Here is a 24,546-nt window from a genome sequence, read left to right on the forward strand (position 1 = left end):
ATTTACTTACTTATTGTATAATCATCTAAAAGCAGGAGAGAACAGGAAGAGGAAGTGGAAGAATACAGTGGTCTCAGTTTCTGCACCCATCTTTAATCTCTGCCCTTTCCCATTCAACACACTCAGTCTTAGACACACACACACACTCCCACAAGAGTAGACCTATTTAGTTGGCGATACACGGTGGTTGTAGGGACTGCAACCCACCTTTGTGAATATAAATACTCTTATACTTCAATTTAACATTTAATACCCCACAATACTGCACCATTTGGCTCCTGGTCTCTCCTTGTCATACAGGTCACCGTGGTATCCCCTCAGTGACTGTCTTTTCTGTTTTAAGAAGGCAAACCACACTAAACATTCTGCCATCACCCTGATCTGTAGCTCCCTCCATATATTCAATTGGATTCAAGTCAGGACTTGAATCTTGTTGTTGTCTGCTAACCATTTCGTCACCACGTTTGCTGTGTGTTTTGGGTCATTGTCATGCTGAAATGTCCACTGGTGCTCAAGGCCAAGTTTCTCTGCAAACTGCCTGATGTTGTCGTTGAGCATCCTCATTAGGGGTGCTCGGAAAATTCCGCGGAATTATTAATTCCGTGATTCCGGCCGGAGTTGGGTTAATTCTGATTCCGGTAGTCAAAACGGAATTCCTATACCTCTCAAACGGAATTCCGCGGAAATGTTATAATTCCGACGGAATTTTCCGCAAAAATCTCTCTCTCTCTTTCTCTCTCTCCCTGGTGAATCTGGGCTCTGCTGGTGGCAATGTCTCAAGGCAGACAATCCAACGGACACTGCACACTGCTGGGTTCCACAGATGCAGACCAAAGAGGACACCACTTCTCCAGATAAGGTACACAAAAGCTCGATTGGCCTTTTCAAATGCTCATGTGGACAAAGAAGAAGAAGTCTGGTCTTCTGTGTTATGGTCAGATGAAATAAAAAGTGAATTGTTTGGTCACAATGATGTTTCCTTCATTTGGCATAAAAAAGGAGAAGCCTTCAACCCAAAGAACACCATCCCCACTTTCAAACATGGTGGTGGGAACCTAACGCTTTGAGGGTGTTTTGTAGCCAATGGACCAAGAAACCTAATCACGTAAACGGCACAATGAAAAAAGAGCAATACATGAGGATCAGGCATGATCCGAATTGCAATTTTTAAAATCTCTCTCTCTCTCCATCCATCCAGTACAGAATTGCAGATTTTCAAAACAGCTTATATACCATAGCTGGGATTTGAACCCAGGATTCAGTGTGTAGTAGGTATCTGTCTTACCCTCTAGACCATGAACCACACTACATGGTAGTAGGTATCTGTCTTACCCCCTAGACCATCAACCACACTACATGCTACACAGTAGCATCAATTCAATAGAAAACGTTTCTATTGAATTGATCATAATGGTAGTATGGTACATGCTAGGCCAGCTTTAGCATGTAGTGTGGTCAGAGGTGGGACAAGGTCCTTCAGCACCCAAGGCTGAGACAGCAAAGTGCGCCCCCCCCATCCCTCCCACCCCAGCCGTCACACGATGATTGCTATTACACTAAGAGGTACCCCAGGGCCCCCAACACCTTAATCTCTACTTATCTGGCTTTCAGTCGCTGCCATGTATCACCTTTTCGTATTTCTTTCTGCTTCAAACACAATTGGGAATGACAGCTGAATGAATTGTGCACCCCCTCCTACACTGCGCCCTGAGGCTGGAGCCTCTCCAGCCTCTGCCCGGCCCTGAGTGTGGTTGATGGTCTAGTGGGTAAGACAGATACCTACTACCATGTAGTGTGGTTCATGGTCTAGAGGGTAAGACAGATACCTACTACACCCTGAGTCCTGGGTTCAAATCCCAGCTATGGTATATAAGCATGCTTTTCAAAAAGTACAAATCCTTAATCATGCTACTTTTTCTATCGAATTGATCATAATGGTAGTATGCTTTATGCTAGGCCAGCTTTAGCATGTAGTGTGGTTCATGGTCTAGAGGGTAAGAAAGATACCTACTACACACTGAGTCCTGGGTTCAAATCCCAGCATTGGTATATAAGCTGTTTTGAAAATCTGCAATTCTGTACTGGATGGATAGATGGATGGATGGAGAGAGAGAGATTTTAAAAATTGCAATTCGGATCATGCCTGATCCTCATGTATTGCTCTTTTTTCATGGTGCCGTTTACTGTGATTAGGTTTCTTGGTCCATTGGCTACAAAACACCCCCAAAGCGTTAGGTTCCCACCACCATGTTTGAAAGTGGGGATGGTGTTCTTTGGGTTGAAGGCTTCTCCTTTTTTATGCCAAATGAAGGAAACATCATTGTGACCAAACAATTCACTTTTTATTTCATCTGCATCTGTGGAACCCAGCAGTGTGCAGTTTCCGTTGGATTGTCTGCCTTGAGACATTGCCACCAGCAGAGCCCAGATTCACCAGGATGGACTTGGTGGTGATCCTTGGATTTTTTTTCACCTCTCTCACTATCCTCCTGGCCAGCACAGGTGTCACTTTTGGCTTCCAACCACGCCCTCTGAGATTTTCCACAGTGTGGGACATCTTGTATTTTTTAATAATACTTTGCAATGTAGCCACTGGAACTTAAAAACATTTAGAAATGGCCTTGTAGCCCTTTCCTGACTTGTGAGCAGCCACAATGCGCAGCTGCAGGCACTCATTAAGCTCCTTTGTCTTAGCCATGACTGTCCACAAACCAACTGCAGAGAGCTGCTGTTTTTCACTTGTTGAGTTGATTAAAACAGCTGTTCCCAATTAATCAGGGTAATTAGGATGCTTTAGAACAGCTTAGACTATTTGGAATGGTATAGAACTTTGGATTTCCCCACAGACTGTGACAGTTTGTGAAGGGTATGAATAATTTTGGACTGGACAATTTTTGCTCACATGTAAATAAAAGCTGAGAAATGGTTTTTCCACAATAATGCGTCTTGTACATTATCTTATTATCTTTTGGGGGAGACATATCATTTTCCGTCAAAAAATTACTTGCTGGTTGATTAAAAGTAACTTGAAGTCAAAATTTGCCAGGAGTATGAATAATTATGGGCAGCACTGTATACTGGGGCAACTATATTACCTATACTGGGGGCACCTATACTTGGCAATACCCGCTGTTGTGCACTTAGTATGCCATACTCGCTCCTTTCCTTTTCTTGGGGGGGGGGGGTGGGGTGGAGTGTCTTTTAATACCCAGCACTGGGTGTCAATGCCCTAGGTATGCCACTGCCACATACAGTTCAATTCTACTGCCAACATTTTCAGAATTAATCAAATACACACGTATGACATACATACATGAACAATTGGCAGAAGATTAGAACCCTCCAGGACTAGCACTATACTCCAGGTCTCAGGCTACTCTCACTACACAGCATTTTATTCATACACTGTAGCTTATCTACTAACACAAGATCCTTAACGCTTAGACTGGTAAACACTGTACAATTTTCACTTCATACCAACAGGAAATTGCCCACCGTTTGATAATTTCCAGCATGTCTCATCTGCTTCCGGTCAAGAAAGGGATCTATTTTGAGATCTGTACTGCACAAAATCAATCCCTTTGTTTAATGGAAGATGATTAGACAAGCTAGAAATGATCAAACAAGGGGAAAATTGCATGGTGTGTACTAGGCATTAAATTAACAGAAACGTAGTAACCTCTCTACCCACACATACAGTTAGAGATGGCCCGAACCTCCGATTTTTCCTCCGCAAACGTTCGCGAACTTGCAAACTTTTGCGAACCGCAATAGACTTCAAAGGGGAGGCGAACTTTGAAAACTGGAAACATTTATGCTGGCCACAAAAGTGATGGAAAAGATGTTTCAAGGGGTCTAACATCTGAGTTTTTGCATGGATGAGTGGGATAGACGCCAAAAGTCCCGGGGAAAAATCTGGATTTGACGCAAAGCAGCGTTTTAAGGGCAGAAATCACATTGCATGCTAAATTGGAGGCCTAAAGTGCTTTAAAACATCTTGCATGTGTATACATCAATCAGGGAGTGTAATTAGAGTACTGCTTCACACTGACACACCAAACTCACTGTGTAACGCACCGCAAACAGCTGTTTGTGTTGTGATGGTCGTGCTGGACTGGTGCGCACCATGGCGAGAGTGCAGGCGATAACGGTTTTCAAGCCCATATAGTCGCCAGGCTGAGGTATCTCAATGACAGAACAACAGTGACTGTCCAGCTGATCGAATTTGGTCTGTCCACAATGAAGCAACGACCTTATTATCTTTGGTGTGCCACCCCCCGAGACACTCATATAGCCGGCGGTCATTGCTTCATTGTGATACGCAAGCCCCTTTACCGCGGCAAGGTAACGATCACGAAGGGGAATTGACAAATGTACATGCCTTTTGTTTTGTTGTTGCAGCCGCAGTGCAGCCAGAAAAATTAGGCAGGCATGTACACGCACCAGAAAAATTATTATAGCGGCCTCTGCTAGCAGAGGAATCCGCCTGGAGTGGTAGTGGCAGAGAAGGCAAGCGGCTTGCAGGCAGAGATGCTGTGTGGGGAGCGACTTAGTCTTGGGGCAGGCAGTCACACGGCGTGCAGGCAGAGATGCTGTGTGCGGGGACTGACTTAGTCTTCGGGCGGGCAGTTGCCCTCCAGGATCCATGCCTCATTCATTTTGATAAAGATGAGGTACTGAACACTTTTTTGACTTAGGCAACTTCTCTTCTCAGTGACAATGCTTCCAGCTGCGCCGAAGGTCCTTTGTGACAGGACGCTTGAGGCAGGGCAAGACAGAAGTTGGGTGGCAAATTGTGACAGCTCTAGCCACAGGTCAAACCTGCGCACCCAGTAGTCCAAAGGCTCATCGCTGCTCACAGTGTCTACATCCACACTTAAGGCCAGGTAGGCGGCTGCCTGTCGGTCGAGGCATTGGTGGAGGGTAGATCCGGAAGCGCTAAGGTGAGACGTTGGACTAAAGAATGTCCGCATGTCCGACATCACCATTAGATCGCTGGAGTGTCCTGTCCTTGCCTGCGTGGACATGGGAGGAGGAGGATTACTGGCAGTGGCACCTTCATTGCATTGTGCTGTGACATTACCGTTAACCACTTGCCGACCGCGCGTCGGCAAAGTGGCAGCTGCAGGACTAGCGACGCAGTTCTGCGTCACCGGCTGCAGGCTAATTAATCAGGAAACAGCCGCTCGCGCGAGCGGCTGTTTCCTGTCATTTCACGGCGGGGGGCACCGTGATTAGCCTGCGGGCCGCCGATCGCGGCTCGCAGGCTAAATGTAAACACAAGCGGAAATAATCCGCTTTGTTTACATTTTTACAATGCTGCTACAGTAGCAGCGTTGTAGTAGATCAGCGATCCCCGGCCAATCAGCGGCCGGGGATCGCTGTCACATGACAGCGGGGAGCCTGTTAAAGGCTGCACAGGACAGATCCGTTCCTGTGCAGCCTCTGATCTCTCGGGGAAGGGAGGGAGGAGAGGGGGAATCCTGCGGTGGAGGGGGCTTTGAGGTGCCCCCCACCCCCACCACCCACAGCATGCAGGAGCGATCAGACCCCCCCAGCACATCATCCCCCTAGTGGGGAAAAAAGGGGGGCGGTCTGGTCGCTCTGCCTGTCATTAGATCTGTGCTGGGGGCTGTAGAGCCCACCCAGCACAGATCTGAAAAAGCAGCGCTGGTCCTTAAGGGTAGGGGGGGGGGGGGGTAAAGGCTAGGTCCTCAAGTGGTTAAACGCATTGTAAAGCATAGTTGCCAGCTTGTTTGAGTGTTCAAGTGCTGCATCCTTTCTGCCTTCTGGTGATTTGGAAACATCTCGGCCACTTTGTGCCTATACCGAGGGTTTAGTAGCGTGGCCACCTAGTACAGCTCATTCCCCTTGAGTTTTTTTTATATGGGGGTCCCTCAACAGGCTGGACAGCATGAAAGACTCCATCTGCACAAAGTTGGATGCAGACGTACTATCCGTCGCCTCTTGCTCTTCCTCAGTGATGTCGGCTAAGTTCTCCTCTTCCCCCCAGCCACGAACAATACCACGGGAAAGTTGAGCAGCACAAGCCCCCTGCGACACCTGCTGCGGTTGTTCTTTCACCTCATCCTCCTCCTCCAAAACAACACCTTACTCATCATCTGACTCATCTTCCCCAAACGACTCTTCCTCCTCCACCCCCCTCTGCGCTGCCGCAGGTGTTGAGGAATCCTCTGCTTCTGCTGAGAATTGATCCCACAACTCTTCCTCCCGTTCCTGTTCACGCTCCTCCACAGCTTGATCCACCACTCTACGCACGGCACGCTCCAGGAAGAAGGCATATGGTATCAAGTCGCTGATGGCACCTTCACTGCGACTCAGCAGGTTTGTCACCTCCTCAAACGGCCGCATGAGCCTGCAGGCATTTCGCATGAGTGACCAGTACTTAGGCCAGTACATCCCCATCTCCCCAGACTGTGTCCTTTGACTGTAGAGTTGTAGAGATACTGTTTGACGGCTTTCTCCTGTTGTAGCAGGCGGTCGAACATCAGGAGGGTCGAATTCCAGCGAGTCAGGCTATCGCAAATCAAGCGTCTCACCGGCAAGTTGTTTCTCCGCTGAATATCGGCAAAGCGTGCCATGCCGTGTAAGACCACCTGAAATGCCCACACACCTTCCTGGACTTCTTTAGGACGTTGTGTAAGCCTGGGTACTTAAGACACAAAACTCTGAATTACGAGATTGAGCACATGTGCCATGCAGGGTACATGTGTCAACTTTCCCAAATTCAAAGCCAAAATGAGATTGCTGCTGTTGTCACACACCACATTGCTGATCTTCAGTTGGTGCGGGGTCAGCCACTGATCCACCTGTTTGTTCAGAGCAACCAGGAGAGCTGACACCACTTGCCTCTCAACTTCATGGTAGTTTGGGTATCTCCTTTTTTGAGAAATAATTGCGGCCTGGTATCTTCCACTGCGGTGTCCCAATGGCCACAAATTTTCAGAAGGCCTCAGAGTCCACCAGCTGGTATGGTAACAGCTGGCGAGCTAACAGTTCCTACAAGCCAGCCAAGCCTACTATCAGACACGGGGCAAGGGGATGACTGGCAGACATTGGCTTCTTCCGCTCAAAGATTGCCCTCACGGACACCTAGCTGCTGCTGTGGCAGAGGAGCAGGAACCACTCAAGATGAGAGGTGGGGTGCAGGAGGTTGGCTGTGATTGTGAAGGTGCAAGGGAGAAAGTGGCTGAAGAAGATGATGCACCTGAAGGAGGAAGAGGAGAAGGAGGATGGCTTTGCTTTTGTGTGCTGCTTTTGATCAGGTGTCTTCCCATTGCAGTTTGTGCATTTTCAGCATGTGCCTTCGTAAGGCAGTTGTCCCTACATGGGTGTTGGCCTTTCCACGGCTCAATTTTTGGTGGCAGAGAGTACAGATGGCATTGCTCTGATCTTTGGCATACACACTAAAAAATTTCCACACCGCTGAGCCACCCTGGGGTGTGGGCACTATTGTGGCGTCAGCAGCTGACATTGAAGGGCATGTTGGCTGACTGTCCATAGGTGGCGAGGCGATACATGGCGCCGGACACTGCTACCACCTGTTTCTGACGACGAGCTCCTCCTGCTTCTTTCAGCAACTAGTTTCCTCCTACTCCTCTCTGACTCTCCCTCTCAACTGTCCCCTTGGTCATCGTGTCTCTTAGGATCCCACGTGGCATCTATGGCAGTATCATCATTGTAATCATCCTCCAAAGCTTCGCTTGTATCAGACACCTCCAAAACTGCACCAACAGCAGGTACTTCATCATCCTCCTCCTCACACCTTACGTCCATAGTGTCGCCTAACTCAGGCATATGAGGTGGTGTAACTTGCTTAGCTAATCCAATACTGCTGCGCTTGTACTTCTTAGAAATCCAGCAAGCTCACATGGGGAAAAACACATAGAGAGGGACATAGGGTGTAACGTAGGATCTGCTTCACCCTCAGTGTAACTCCACACACTACCAGAGTAAGTGAATAAGCCCCAAACGTACCAGAACTGCCACCACCTCTCCCTATGAAATGGCTGCTTACCCCCAGACTTCTTGCTAACATGCACAATCCCCGGCAGCCATTGCCATCAAATATAAGATCCTAGAGTCAGTGTAAAGGTAAACATAGAGTAATCCTGTTTATTAAAAAGTTTAAAACCTGCTAAAATTCTGCTTACAATGTAAATTCTTGGTATATAGTATATCATATTAAGATACTGCACCACAACATCAGCGCGTCCGCCGGCCGGGTGTAGTGAAACCCTCACTTCCTGAGCTTCTGTGCGTGCGTCCAAGCTCCGCCCTATATACCAAGAAGGGGGGGGGGGCTCCAGGAGGGAGTGTAGCCTGATTGGCTAGAATGTGCCTGCTGATTGTGATGTAGAGGGTCAAAGTTTACCCTAATGATGCACTATGGGGGCGAATCAAACTTCCGCAAAAGTTTGCGGCTCTCCGCGATTGCAAACCATGGAAGTTCGCCGGTTCCCTTTTGCCGGCAAACAGTTCGGGCCATCTCTACATACAGTATGTCACAGTAATAACCTAGCAGTCAACAGGAAAAAAGCAAGCATTTTCTTAACAATGAAAATACACTAAAATATAACCCCCCCCCCCCCCCCCCAAAAAAAAAAACCCCAAACAAACAAAAAAAATGTCCATACAAAATCCTCTAACAAATACCATGGATAAATCTATCGCTTTTGGTTGAATCGTGTATGGCCACCTTTATACAATACATGGCACAAATAACCATACACTATTATGTAGCCAGTAACAAAACATATTGCATAACTGCTATTTATTCAGGTAAGATAATTTTATGCTTTATAAATACAATAAATTAATTTTTCAGATCTTCACTATAACTTCAGTGTGGAAAGCATTTAGGGCCTATTCACAATAGGGCGATTAGCGGGTGATTCCCACTAATCGCCGAAGCGCTAGCGCAATATTAAGTATATGGCAGTGATCTCACTGCCGTGATTGCCGCTGATCGTGGGTGAATCGCCAAAATCATTACCTGCAGCATTTTGGGGCGATTCAGGAGCGATCACGATTAGCATGCTATAGAAGCACTAATTACGATCACTCAAAGAACAAACATTTGTCCAGTAATTTTTCCATGCTAAATCTCAAAAAAATCATCTGCCCAAAACGGTAACCCTAAGTGTGAATGGGCCCCATAAGTGTGCCCTGGCTGAGCTGTTTTTCTAAACTACTTCAGGACTTATCTTATCTGAATGGTGGGGATGGAAGACTACCCCAGTAGTGAGTGTGAGAGTGCCGGGTGTCAGGCAGAGCTGTAATTACCTAATGCTGCAGTCATTTGGTGAAAAGAATGATAGATTGCGCTCTCCATTTAAAGAAAAAACTTGTTGTAATAGCTTCTGGCAAGCAGCCGCTTGCGCGTGTGGCAGTGCAGCTTCCGGGGTCATCTGACTGGTGATGTGTGTGCTCCACTGATGACACTCTCGCAGGAAAAGATTGCCGGGCCATATTGTGGAGTGCACACGTCACCAGTCAATCTATAATCAAACAAACAATTAAAAAGTTGACTAAGTCCGCCAGGAGAAAAGTATGATATAAATATTATGTGTTTTGTCTTGCGTTATGTGCTCCAGCCCTGCAGTAAAAACATTAATTAATTAATTTTGCTTGGATTTTCACAGTGCTCGACATGTACGCTACTTTGAATTTCCTCTGCTGGAGCGATACCTGAGTGGCAAGCAGCGTTCCCACTTCATCGTGTTCACCTACCTCTTCCGCAATTTCCTCCTGCTCCTTCTCATCCTCGTCACCTGCTGCTATCTGGGCTTTTTCCACCTCAGTGTCTTCTACCAAGAAGAGTTTAACTGCCATATTAGACCAAGTTCGCTCTCCTCTGATGCCTCCATTAACTTTGTCAAATGCAAATTAATCTCACTGACCATCTTTCAAATCATTAGTGTGGTAAATGCTGTTGTCTACATCCTCCTGATACCTGTGATCTTGTACAATTTAAGTAAACTTTTCCACTGGGATAAGCAGTTCCTAAATGTCTACGAAATGCTCCCAGCCTTTGACCTCCTGAGCAAGAAGATGCTGGGTTGCCCCATAAATGATTTAAATGTTCTTATTATGTTCCTCCGTGCCAACATCTGTGAACTTAAGTCCTTCAGCCGCCTGAGTGTACTGTGTGCACTCAAGAATATGACCAGGCAGAGGGACAACATCGACACTGTAGTGGACTTTATGACACTGTTGGCAGGAATGGACGAAGACAGTGAAAATTTTATGTCAGCAGAATACGATGGACAAAATTATGGAAAGCAAATTCTGCCACTAGCAAATGGTGAAAATATTGGTAAGAGTGGTATTTCCTGATTCTGGCCAAGCAACAGTACATCTCACAATTATCTGCTCTTCAAATAGGCAAAAAAGTGACACAGGGAACCCAGTTAGGATATGGAAACCCCAAAACACAGTAACTTAAAAGCCCTCTACTGAAAGCATTGTAGAGTACATCGTTATTGTTTTAACCACTTAAGGCAGTGGTCCTCAAGCTAAGGCCTGCAGGCCGAATGTGGCCCCCTGAGGCTTTTTTTTACTGCCTGCCCCCACACACAAATTGTTTCACTTATAGATGCGGTCAGCTACATCCTTAAATATTGGTGGTCCGCATATAGAATAGCAGTGCTGGCACCACCCATCCACATGGAAGCCAGAAAGCAGTCATTTGCTAGTTTCCAATCAAATTCCACATCAGGTGACACTGCTGTCCAATTGTACTGAGTATGCTTCACTGTCTGGCCCGCAAAGTCTTCTACATCATTTTATGTATATTCCGGCCCCCCAGCAGTCTAAAGTATGTTGACCGGCCCTTGACCCAAAAAGTTTGGGGACCCCTGACTTAAGGAATGCAGTCATAAAACCCCTTAAGCACCAGACACTTTTTTCCATTCAGACCACTGCAGCTTTAACGGTTTATTGCTCGGTCATACAACCTACTATCTAAATTAATTTTACCTCCTTTTCTTGTCACTAATACAGATTTCTTTTGGTGCTATTTGATTGCTACTGTGACTTTTAGTTGTTATTATATTCATCAAAAAAGACATGATTTTTGGCAAAAGTGAATTTTCCCATTTTGAAGTATCTCTGACTTTTCTGAGCACCTGTCATGTTTCATGGGGGGCTAGAAGTCCAGGATAGTATAAATACCCCCAAATTGACCTCATTTTGGAAAGAAGACATCGCAAAGTATTTACTAAGAGGCATGGTGAGTTCATAGAAGATTTTATTTTTTGTCACAAGTTAGCGGAAAATGACATTTTGTGGCAAAAAAAAATAAAAAAATAAAAAAAAGTTTCCATTTCTGCTAACTTGTGACAAAAAAAAAAAAATGAAATCTGCCACGGACTCAACATGCCCCTCTCTGAATACTTTGGGGTGTCTACTTTCCAAAATGGGGTCATTTGTGGGGTGTGTTTACTGTCCTGGCATTTTGGGGGGTGCTAAATTGTAAGCACCCCTGTAAAGCCTAAAGGTGCTCATAGGACTTTGGGCCCCTTAGCGCACCTAGGCTGAAAAAAAAAAGTGTCACACATGGTATCGTGGAGAAATAGTATAATGTGATATTTCTCCTACCCAGCATGAGTATGTGTAAAAATACACCCCAAAACACATTATACTACTTCTCCTGTGTACAGCAATACCACGTGTGACACTTTTTTGCAGCCTAGGTGCGCTAAGGGGCTTAACAACCTATGAGTACCTTTAGGATTTCACAGGTCATTTTGAGGCATTTGGTTTCTAGACTACTCCTCACAGTTTAGGGCCCCTAAAATGCCAGGGCAGTATAGGAACCCCACAAGTGACCCCATTTTAGAAAGCAGACACCCCAAGGTATTCCGTTAGGAGTATGGTGACTTCATAGAAGGTTTTTTTTTTGTCACAAGTTAGCGGAAATTGATTTTTATTGTTTTTTTTTCACAAAGTGTCATGTTTCACTAACTTGTGACAAAAAATTAAATCTTCTATGAACTCATCATACACCTAACGGAATACCTTGGGGTGTCTTCTTTCTAAATGGGGTCACTTGTGGGGTTCCTATACTGCCCTGGCATTTTAGGGGCCCAAAACCATGTGGAGTAGTCTGGAAACCAAATGCCTCAAAATGACTGTTCAGGTGTATAAGCATCTGCAAATTTTGATGACAGGTGGTCCATGAGGGGCCAAATTTTGTGGAACCAGTCATAAGCAGGGTGGCGTCTTAGATGACAGGTTGTATTGGCACTGAAGTGCAGGAAGCACAGGATGTTCTCAAATTGTGACCTGGACATGGCAGCAGAGAACATGGGCATGTGATGTATTGGGTACGTAGACCAATAAGACCGCAATACATTCTTTTTGACTAGACCCATGTTAAGGATAAGGCCTGAAACAATGTTACGTTTGGAAACTTGGAGTGGTTTCCACCAAAAAGGCTGGGCATGGTAGCTTCTTGGATTGGCGGTTGCGTATTGTGTGGCATAACGTTTGGCCTCAGCCACAATTCGTAGAGACCAGCAGTGATCAGGGTTTGGCCGGGTGATCAGAAGCCCGCAGGGGGCAGATTAGGGCCTGATCTGATGGATAGGAGTGCTAGGGGGTGACAGGTGGTGACAGGAGGTGATTGATGGGTGTCTCAGGGGGTGATTAGAGGGGAGAATAGATGCAATCAATGCACTGGGGAGGTGATCGGAAGGAGGTCTGAGGGGGATCTGAGGGTTTGGCTGAGTGATCAGGAGCCCACACGGGGCAAATTAGGGCCTGATCTGATGGGTAGGTGTGCTAGGGGGTGACAGGAGGTGATTGATGGGTGCCTCAGGGTGTGATTACAGGGGGGAATAGATGCAAGCAATGCACTGGGGAGGTGATCAGGGGGGGTCTGAGGGTGCTGGCGGGTAATTGGGTGCCCGCAAGGGGCAGATTCGGGTCTGATCTGATGGGTAACAGTGACAGGTGGTGACGGGGTGATTGATAGGTGATCAGGGTGTGATTAGAGGGGGGAATAGATGCAAGAAATGCACTGGCGAGGTGATCAGGGGGGTCTGAGGGTGATCTGAGGGTGTGGGCGGGTAATTGGGTGCCCGCAAGGGGCAGATTAGGGTCTGATCTGATGGGTAGCAGTGACAGGGAGTGATTGATGGGTGTTCAGTGGGTGATTAGAGGGGAGAACAGATGTAAACAATGCACTTGGGAGGTGATCTGAGGGCGGATCTACAGGCGATCTGAGGGTGTGGGCGGGTGATCATGTGTCCGCAAGGGGCAGGTTAGGGTCTGATCTGATGGGTGGCAGCGAGAGGTGGTGACGGGGTGATTGACAGGTGATCAGTGGGTGATTACAGGGGATACTAGATGTATACAGAACACGGGGGCGGGGGTCGATTTGAGGGTGTGGGGGGGGGTGATCAGGAGCCCCCAGGGGGCAGTTTAGGGCCTAATCTAAAATATAGCGTTGACAGATAGTAACAGGGAGTGATTGATGGGTGATTAGGGGGGTGATTGGGTGCAAACAGGGGTCTGAGGGGGTGATCAGGGGGGGATCTGAGGGGTGCTGTGGGTGATTAGGGGGCAGGATCAGTGTGCTTGTGCAACTATCACAAGGGCTGCCTCCTGCCCTGGTGGTCCCTCGATCACTGGGACCACCAGGGCAGGAGGCAGCCTGTATAATACACTTTGTATACATTACAAAGTGTATTATACTGTTACTATGCGGCAGATCTGGGGTTAACAACCCGCCGGCGCTGCTAAATGGCCGGTGGGTTGACGTCGCGGGTGGGTGGAGCCTAATGCCGGTGGATGCGTGCACATCCCTGCCCGCGATCCCTGGCTATTCAGTCCCCCAGGAGCCGCCACTGATCGGCATTAGGGGGTCCTGGGGGTGCCACTTTGCCGCCGCCCATAGGTAGTGGGCGGTCAGCAAGTGGTTAATATCACTTATAGCATCCTAAATATAAATTTGCCTTTATAAAAACAGTCATTTTTACAGCAGGAGAGACTGGCAGTGCTTCCAGACAGACGCTGCACCCGAATTAACTACCTGCATAGATGTGCAGAGCATTTAAAACAGGTACAGTAAAGGAGGGCGTTAGCTTCAGCATAAATAATATGTGCACAAATGATTCCCTACTAGACCCTTCCACAGCGATGACGGGCTTTCACATAATTCTTACCTGGTGCTGCTAGTCATAAATAGTTTGCTGTCTCTTGAAAAGACACTTTTAAGTGAGCAAAAAAGATCTCCCCCATGATGCATCACTGCTGAATATGCAAATCATCTTTTTATGCCCCTTAAAGACAGATACGCATACAGAGCTGCTGGTGTATAGTGAATACATAATACATAAATCCAACATGCTTACAGTGGTTTGAGTTTCTCTTCTCATCAGTGCATGGCAAAGATTAATATGGCTCTATGCATGTGACCATAACACATCACTTCAGGAAAGTGGGCAGAGCCATACAAGTAATTATTTTCAGTGCTAATGCACTGATGGAGGGGAAACAGAAATAGCCATCTGCTAGTTGAAAGGAATACATAATGACTTGTATAATTACTGACAGTATATGGAACTGTATAACTGTACGTGTGTAACTGCATAACTGGATCACTGCTCACACAGGTTTAAGATTTGTGCAATGAAAAGCAGAAAACCTGAAGGCATTGTCCAGAGCAACAAATCAGCAGGGTGGTGCTGCCATTAAGGCAAAGGTGGCACTGATTGTGGCAAGAGGGCCTCTGTACCTTATCCAAGGGAGGTAGCAGATGATTTCCTTGATCCCCTTGTAGTGTCTGGGAAATTGCCACTGCACACAGGAGCGGTAGGGAGGTGGATTAGTTTCTTAGAGGGGCAGCAGCTGGTTCAGGGGCCCCGGGGGCTGACTTTGCCTGCCCCAAATTACCTCTGCCCAATTGTCCCCATGACATTTAAACATGCCCTGCAAATCAGAATCCTCCTTTCATTCAAAAGCTGGAAACTATGGATGGACAATGAAATGCAAATAATTCTTTGTTGATGTAGGATAATGCAAATTCTGTATGCAAATGTGAAAATGGACCAATTGAATGATGATAAGGTGGAATTAATTTTTTTAGCTGCATACATTTTCATACAGAATTGACATCCCGCATAAACTTATTTGCTCTGTTGTGTTCTTGTTATACAGTGAACACAACATCCCTCTGTGAATGGGGCCTAAGGGCCCATTCATAGTGGGGCATTACGGTGCAACGTAACAGATACACTCTAACGAAATGTCCCACTACAATGTAAAACATGTGTGGCATTCACAGTGTGCCCGTTATGGCACTATTAACCACTTAAGGACTGCGATGTTAAACCCCCCTAGAGACCAGGCCATTTTTATCAAAATAGGCCCCTGCAGCGTTAAAGGGAACCTGAAGCGAGTAAAATTATTTAAAATAAACTCATGATGTAGCTGCAAATGAATATTACATTCTAACCTCCCTGTCAGTTCCTCTCAGCAGCTCACCATTTTCTTCTTACAGTGATTCCTTCCAGTTCTGACAATATTTTGTCAGAACTGAAATATACCAGTTACTGTCAGTTATATATCAGCAGCTGTCAGTTACAACTGAATGTTCAAGGTAATGTCCATGTTTCCCTATGGCTCAAGTGGGTGATATTACAGTTTAACAGTGTGCTAACCAGGAAGCTGTTATGGGGTAGTGGCCATTTTCAAAATGGAGGACGGAGAATTATATTGATCACAGTGGACAAATGGGACACAGGAGAGGAGAAAGAGATTGAAGTTTAGACTACATGTGAGGTAAGTATGACCTGTGTATGGTTATTTTGACTTTTTATTTTCAGTTCAGGTTTTCTTTAAGGCCTCGCTGCAGGGCCGTCCAACTAAGCACACAAGTGATGCACCCCTACCAACAGAGCTCTCTGTTGGTGGGGTCTGATTGCTCCCCAGTTATTGTTTTTTTTTTTTTTTATAAATATGTATTTGATACATTATTGAATAAATATAAGCATTTTTTTTATTTATTTTATATTACACCCTCCCTCCCGCCAATGAGTGTGATCGCCTGCCATAGGCTTCAGCCTATGACAGCTGCGTCACACGGCTGTCTCCAGTACAGTGCTGCCTTAGATTGCAGCGCTGTACAGGGTTATTAAATGGCGATCGCCACTGGGAGACTGAAGGCGGAGCGGAGCTCTGTCACCAGAGTAGAGATGCGTGCACACTCTCCTGCAAGGAGCTTGCAGGAGAGCGTGCGTGCATCTCCGCTTTGATGACAGAGCACCGCTTCACCTTCAGTCTCCCAGTTAATAACCCTGTACATTCACGCCATCTAATAACCCAGCCATTCACGCCAATCGGCGTGGAGTGGTCTTGGGGCTGCCGCCCCGTTCACGCCAATTGGCGTGAAGCAGTCAGCAAGAGGTTAAAGGGTGTGCAGCATCTCAATGCACTGCAGGCAGTGCATTACTGCGAATTGTGCACATTGACCGTGAAGCATACTTTTTATTGACTTCACTGCATGCAATGCAAGTATAAAGTGCGGTGCAACTTTTCTGTTACATTCCTGCTTTAACAGGGAATGAAATACTCAATGTGAATGCAGCTGTAGGTAATGTTTACAGTGGGACATTGCATTGTGTTCCCTGTATAACAAGAATGGAACAAAAAATGTGTACCGTACTTTACCGTAGTTCCGTGTTGCATCGGATAAAGTGTAGCATACCGTCAAAGAAAAGAAAGCTTCCGTGTACCAGTTAACGCATGCTTTCGTGGTAATGCACTGCATTACCATACTGCAAGGCTACTGTCGCACTGCAAACATTGCGTAGGTGGTGCATTGCAGTGTTGTAAGCCGTGTTACAAAGTGGGCCTTACACTGATCCACAACGCACCTCTGAGAACGTGGCCAAAGACTCATTCGCTGCATACTTCCTCAGAGTTATTCATTGGATCGTGCCACCCTTCCAGTCTTCTGCTGGTTTTGAAACTAGATTTCAAGCTTAGTAAGGATTTGTTCACAGTATAAATAGAGATGGCTCGAACGGTTCGGCGGCGAACTGCTGGGGCTCGCGATCGCGGAGAACCGTGAACTTTTCCGGAAGTTCGATTCGCCCCCATAGTGCATCATTAGGGTCAACTTTGACCCTCTACATCACAGTCAGCAGGCACATTGTAGCCAATCGGGCTACACTCCCTCCTGGAGCACCCCCCCCCCCCTTATAAAAGGCAGGCAGCTGCAGGCATTGGACTCACTCGTGTGCCTGCAATAATTAGAGAAGGGAGAACTGGTGCTGCTGCAGAGAGAGCTATAGGGAAAGCTTAGTTAGACGCTTGTTAGCTTGCTCCTTGCTGATTCTTATTGCTAAAAAAGCACCCCTCAATAGCTCTTTTGAGAGCTAATCTTGTTCTTCTGATCTATTTTTTGTTTTTGTTTGTGTGTGTCCCACAGACACTTGTGTTGCATAGACAGCCTTGGGAATTCCTACTGTATCACTGCCACGCCCAGCACATTCAGTGACTACCTTTGTGTGTGACAGGCAGCTGCACATTTGTAATCCCAATCACTGCACCTGTTCACTGTTCAGTGCACCTACCTACCTATACCTACGTGAGCGCACGCATAGTTAATACCACCAGTCATTGCACCTGTTCACGGTACCTATGTGTGTGTGACAGGCAGCTGCACATTTGTAATACCAATCACTGCACCTGTTCACTGTTCAGTGCACCTACCTAACTATACCTACGTGAGCGCACACATAGTTAATACCACCAGTCATTGCACCTGTTCATGGTACCTGTGTGTGACAGGCAGCTGCACATTTGTAATCCCAATCACTGCACCTGTTCACTGTTCAGTGCACCTACCTACCTATAACTATGTGAGTGCATACATTAATACCACCAGTCATTGCACCTGTTCACGGTACGTACGTGTGCGCGTGTGTGTGTGTGTGTGTGTCAGCTGCACATTTGTAATCCCAATCACTGCACCTGTTCACTGTTCAGTGCACCTACCTACCTACCTATACCTACGTGAGCGCACACATTGTTAATACCACCAGTCAATGCACCTGTTCACGGTACGTGTGCGTGTGTGTCAGGCAGCTGCACTTTTGTAATACCAATCACTGCAGTTCATACCTGTAACCTGTTCAGTGCACTTACGTGAGCGCAAGCAGTGTAATGTACCACCAGTCATTGCACCTGTTCACGGTACCTGTGTGTGACAGCTGCACATTTGTAATACCAATCCCTGCATACCTTTCACTGCACCTGTGTGACTGCACATTGTATTAGTCAAGTAAATGCATACCTTTCACTTCATCCCCCCGATATGGACAAAACAAAAGGCAGAGCCAGAGGCCGGCCACCCGGCAGATCTGTTCGAGGTCATGCTGACGTGATATCGTGCGGCCCTTGCCCAAAGTATAGTGCTCAGAAGAAGGCACGTCCCATCAACTCCCAAGATTGTCAGGATGTGGTTGACTATTTAACACAGAACACCTCATCTTCTGCAGCCACCAGCGCTGCTCCAAGTACCACATCCACTACATTTGACACTTCACAGGAGTTATTTGTGGGGAAATCACTGATTCACAGCCATTATTGTTACAACAAGATGAAGGCACTAAGCAAGTTACGCCACCTCATATGTCTGAGTTAGGCGACACTATGGACGTAACGTGTGAGGGAGGATGATGATTAAGTACCTGCAGTTTTGGAGGTGTTTGATACAAGCGAAGCTGGGGAGGAGGATTATGAGGATTATGATGATACGGGTGCCACGTGGGTTGCCAATAGAGGAGATGAACAGGGGGACAGTTCAGAGGGAGAGTCAGAGAGGAGTAGGAGGAGACGGGTTGCTGAAAGAAGCAGGGGGAGCTCATCGTCAGAAACAGGTGGTGGCAGTGTCCGGCGCCATGTATCGCCACCTATGGACAGCCAGCCAACATGCCCTTCAACATCAGCTGCTGATGCCACCATAGTGCCCACACCCCAGGGTGGCTCAGCAGTGTGGACATTTTTTAGTGTGTATGCCAAAGATCAGAGCAATGCCCTCTGTACTCTCTGCCACCAGAAGATGAGCCGTGGAAAGGCCAACACCCACGTAGGGACAACTGCCTTACGAAGGCCCATGCAAAAAAATGCACAAACTGCAATGGGAAGACCACCTGAGCAAAAGCAGCACACAAAAGCAAAGCCACCCTCCTTCTCCTCTTCCTCCTTCAGGTGCATCATCTTCTTCAGCCGCTTTCTCCCTTGCACCTTCACAATCACAGCCAACCTCCTCCACTCCGCCTCTCACCTTGAGCGGCTCCTGTTTCTCTGCCCACAGCAGTAACCAGGTGTCCGTGAGGGAAATATTTGAGCGGAAGAAGCCAATGTCTGCCAGTCACCCCCTTGCCCGGTGTCTGACAGCTGGCTTGGCTGAACTGTTATCCCGCCAGCTGTTACCATACCAGCTGGTGGACTCTGAGGCCTTCCGAAAATGTGTGGCCATTGAGACACCGCAGTGGAAAATAGTAGGCCGCAATTATTTCTCAAAAAAGGCGATACCCAAACTGTTCCGGGAAGTAGAAAGGCAAGTGGTGTCATCTCTGGCACACAGTGTTGGGTCAAGGGTCCATCTGACCATGGATGCCTGGTCTGCCAAGCACGGTTAGGGCAGGTACATTACTTACACAGCCCATCGGGTCAACCTGGTGACCGATGTCAAGCATGGAGTATGTGGTTGTGCAGCGGACCAACTTGTGACACCTCCATGGCTTGCAGGCAGGCCTCCTGCCACCTCCTCTCCTTCTGCTCCAACGGCTTCGCTGTCGTCGTCCTCCTCAGCTGAGTGGCAGCGCAACTATACTGGTGCTGCGATCTCCTCTCCAGCTACACAGCCCCAGTTCCCCAGGGCCTATGCTGCATATGCCAGGTACGACGGTGTCACGCCATCTTAAACATGTCTTGCCTCAAAGCGGAGTCACACTGGAGCACCTCTCCTGGCTGCCCTTAACAAACAGGTGGATCAGTGGCTGACCCAGCACCAACTGGAGATCGGCAACGTGGTGTGTGACAACGGCAGCAATCTCATTTCGGCTTTGAATTTGGGAAAGTTGACACGTACCCTGCATGGCACATGTGCTCAATCTTGTAATCCAGAGATTTGTGTCTAAGTACCCAGGCTTACAGGACGCCCTAAAGCAGGCCAGGAAGTTGTGTGGGCATTTCAGGCGGTCTTACACGGCCATGGCACGCTTGGCCGATATTCAGCGAAAAAACAACTTGCCGTGGGAGGAGCTTGATATGCGATAGCCTGACTCGCTGGAATTCAACCCTCCTGATGTTCGACCACCTGCTACAACAGGAGAAAGCTGTCAAACAGTATCTCTACCAATACAGTGGGTAGATGGGGATGTTCTAGCCGAAGTACTGGACACTCATGCAAAATGTCTGCAGGCTCATACAGCTGTTTGAGGAGGTGACAAACATGGTGAGTCGCAGTGAAGGCGCCATCAGTGCCTTGATCCCATATGCCTTCTTCCTGGAGCGTGCCGTGCGTAGAGTGGTGGATCGAGCTGTGGATGAGCGTGAACAGGAACAGTTACAGGAGGAAGCGTTGTGGGATCAATTCTCATCAGAACCAGATGTGTTCTCAACACCTGCGGCAGCACAAAGGGGGAGGAGGAGGAGGAGGAGGAAGAGTTGTGTGGGGAAGAGGAGGAAGTCGTGTGGGGAAGAGGAGTCAGATGATGAGGAAGGTGTTTTTCTTTGAGGAGGAGGCAGCAGAACAACCACGGCAGCAGGTGTCGCAGGGGGCTTGTGCTGCTCAACACTCCCGTGGTATTGTTCGTGGCTGGGGGGAGGAGGAGAACTTACCTGACATCACTGAGGTAGAGCAAGAGGAGTTGGATAGTATGTCTGGATCCAACTTTGTGCAGATGGCGTGTTTCAAGCTATCCAGCCTGTTGAGGGAGCCCCGTATAAAAAAAACACAAGGGGAAAGAGCTGTACTGGATTGCAACGCTACTAGACCCTCGGTATAGGCGCAAAGTGGCAGACATGTTACCAACTCACCTGAAGGCAGAAAGGATGCTGCACATGCAGAACAAACTGGCAACTATACAGTGCGTTTAAGGGTGATGTCACAGCACAACGGAATAAAGGTACCACTGCCAGTAATCCTCCTCCTCCTATGTCCATGCAGGCAAGGACAGGACGCTCTAGCGATCTCATGGTGATGTCAGACTTGCGGACATTCTTTAGTCCAACGCCTCGCCTTAGCGCTTCCGGATCCACCCTCCACCACTGCCTCGACTGGCAGGTAGCCAACTACCTGGCCTTAAGTGTGAATGTAGACACCGTGAGCAGCGATGAACCCTTGGACTACTGGGTGCACAGGCTTGACCTGTGGCCAGAGCTGTCCCAATTTGCCATCCAACTTCTGTCTTGTCCTGCCTCAAGCGCCCTGTCAGAAAGGACCTTCAGCGCAGCTGGAGGCATTGTCACTGAGAAGAGAAGTCGCCTAGGTCAAACAAATTTTCAGTATCTCACCTTTATCAAAATGAATGAGGCATAGATCCCGGAGGGTTACTGCCCGCCCGAAGACTAAGTCAGTCCCCGCACACAGCAACTCTGCCTGCACGCCGTGTGACTGGCTGCCTGCCCCAAGACTAAGACGGTCCCCACACAGCATCTCTGCCTACAGGCCACTTGACTGCCACCACCAACAGGGTCCACCAGGAATCCAAGCAGATTCCTGAATTTTTAAGGCCGGTGCTAGCAGCGGCCGCTATAATAATTTTTCTGGTGCGTGTACATGCCTGCCTAATTTTTCTGGCTGCACTGCAGCTGCAACAACAAAACAAGAGGCATGTAGATGTGTCAATTCCCCTTCATGATCGTTACCTTGCCGTGGTGAAGGGGCTTGCGTATCACAATGAAGCAATGACCGACGGCTATATGAGTGTGTTGGGGGCACACCTGACTCAAGAAAATAGATAATATGGTTGTTGCTTCATTGTGGACATACCAAATTCGATCAGCTGGACACTCGGTCACTGTTGTTCTGTCATTCAGCTACCTCAGCCCGACCATATGGGCTTGAAAACTGCCATGGCCTGCACTCTGGCCATGGTGTGCACCAGTCCAGCACGGCCGTCACTACACAAACAGCTGTTTGCAGTGCGTTACACAGTGAGTTTGGTCTGTCAGTGTGAAGCAGTACACTAATTACTCTCCCTGATTGATGATGTATACACATGCAAGATGTTTTAAAGCACTTTAGGCCTCCAATGTAGCATGCAATGTGATTTCTGCCCTTGAAACGCTGCTGTGCGTCAAATCTTGATTTTTCCCGGGGCTTTTGGCATGTATCCCACTCCGCCATGCCCCCCTCCAGGTGTTAGACCCCTTGAAACATCTTTTCCATCACTTTTGTGGCCAGCATAAATGTTTCTAGTTTTCTACTGCGGTTCGCAAAATTTCGTGAACCAAAAATCAGAGGTTCAGGCCATCTCTATTATAAATTGCAAGCATGATCGCAAGCGCTGAGCTGAGCGTGATTTTTTTCAAGCAATTCCTGGTGTTTTCTGAACGTTGGGTGATTTTGTGTAAACTCTTTTCTAAGCGCTTTTGATGAGCGATTGAGATTTTCACTTCCTGACAATGTATTTATTCTTAAAAGTGCTCTGGAAATCACTCTACAAAGCGCTTTTTCAAGCGTTTAGTGATTTCCCTATACCTTCCATTGAGCCAAAGCGCTCAGAAAATGGTACAGGCATTGCTTTTGGAAGCGGATCGTAATCAAAGTGTTCATATGTGAACACTCTCATAGGGAATCATTGCACAAGCACTTTTAGGGCAATTTCTAAAATCGCCAGAGCTTAAAAAAAATACACGAACATTGTGTGAACAAGCCCTTACAGTATACATTCTTTATCCCGTCTTTCATTTCCCATACAGAAAAAATAGTATTCTAAGGTTTGAGAAGTGTATTGCATTACTAGGTCAGAAATCATTCCATTGTTTGTCTCTTGCAGAAATGACAAGACAGAAGTCAAAGTACCCAGCAGAAGAAAGATCACCAGCTTAATTTCAGAATTTTTGTACAGTATAAATGCTTGTCAGTTTAATCCACAAGAAAATGCAGATACTGGAAACTACAGATATCTCAGGACTGACAAGCAGGGCTAAGTGGAGGAGCAGCAGCTTGAAGGATGAATCCATCCAAAATGTGCTTTTGTATCTGGGGGATGATGTAACGTTAAAACATCTAACGCTTGACATCTCTCAGGGACTCTCAGTATGCCTTTCATCTGTGCCCATCAGACATACTGATATTTTTACTTTTAGTTTATATTATTGAGAGATGTGAGTAGGTAAGGACAGAACAGCAGTAGGAAGATATGACTGGTGTTCAAAAAGTGGGCGCACATATCCAATCTTTCCACTTTAATATAGTGTGAGGGCCAACAGATTTTGAAATACTTTGAACAAATTATGTAGGTAAGCTTTTAAGCTGCAAGGAAGTGGTAAAATTGACCTATTAAGATTGGATAAGTGTACTTGGCCTAAGACATAAGAATGCTGTGGGAGGCTAAGCCCACAAGATTCCACCTATAACTGAAAACTCACTTTTAGGTGGACTGACATTTTCATGTAATAGTGCAGTAATGCTTCAACCGTGCTTTGAAAATTTCAAATGTTAACATTTTCTACCTTAATCTACCTTATTAAAAAAAACAAAAAAAAACAACACCTTTTAAAACAAGTCTTGAGCAGCTGCTAGACCTTATGCATGAATTGGCCTGCAGAAAAAAAAATACAGATTCGCCCAATGGTTAAGTGACACTACATTGTTTCTAACTTTTCAGTCACTGGATATGGCTGGCCTAGAACTGCATTGCAGTAGGAAAATTGCCAGCGGAATCGTATGACCTGCTCAACACAACACTGATCCTTATACTCTCTCCATACAGATTTACAGGCAGTTGTAATAGCTGTACTGGGCCACATGTAACAAGGGCAACACATGGATATCCAGAATAAACAGTTGTGTTAATTTCTCATCTGACTCTGGGAACTTTTTATATGTTGTATGTCTTGCACTACCTGCTCTTCCTATACACGGAATGGCCAAATAATGAGTTGGTCCAGCTTTAGCTCTGATCCCAGCCAATATTCTTCTTGGCATGGACTCAACAAGATGCTGAAACTTTTGCTGAGGAATGTTGGCCCATGCTGACATAATCAATTAATAAACACTGCGCCACAGTTCAAAAATTATCATGTAATGACTTCACCAGTGTCCGGGCTCGCTACAGAAAGTCCAGTTCAGGATATTAAGCATACAAAATTATTGCTGCGCTCTCCAGACCTGTGCCATCTCCCAATAAATATATTAGCCTGGTCCTTCAACCTGTAATAAAAAGCTACACATAGGGTAATAACCTTCTAAAATTAAGTCTCTCCACTATCACACTCAAGGTCCACCAAGTGAAAGACTCTCCCTTCCGTGTTCAGTGATATCACTCTGTGCTC

General features: G+C 46.8%; 1 protein-coding gene across 1 annotated transcript in view; it reads left to right on the forward strand.

Moving 5' to 3' along the window:
* The window catches only part of PANX3 (pannexin 3), an 83,838-nt gene extending 59,794 nt beyond the window's left edge, over nt 1-24,044 (forward strand). The window contains exons 4-5 of the mRNA XM_068242703.1: nt 9,666-10,339; nt 23,046-24,044. Coding sequence (XP_068098804.1) covers nt 9,666-10,339; nt 23,046-23,098 — 727 coding nt within the window. The 3' untranslated portion in view covers nt 23,099-24,044. The remainder of the gene's footprint in view (nt 1-9,665; nt 10,340-23,045) is intronic.
* Nucleotides 24,045-24,546: the final 502 nt, after the last annotated feature.

This window comes from Hyperolius riggenbachi, chromosome 6 (assembly GCF_040937935.1).
Source record: "Hyperolius riggenbachi isolate aHypRig1 chromosome 6, aHypRig1.pri, whole genome shotgun sequence".
Classification (NCBI taxonomy): Eukaryota; Metazoa; Chordata; class Amphibia; order Anura; family Hyperoliidae; genus Hyperolius; species Hyperolius riggenbachi.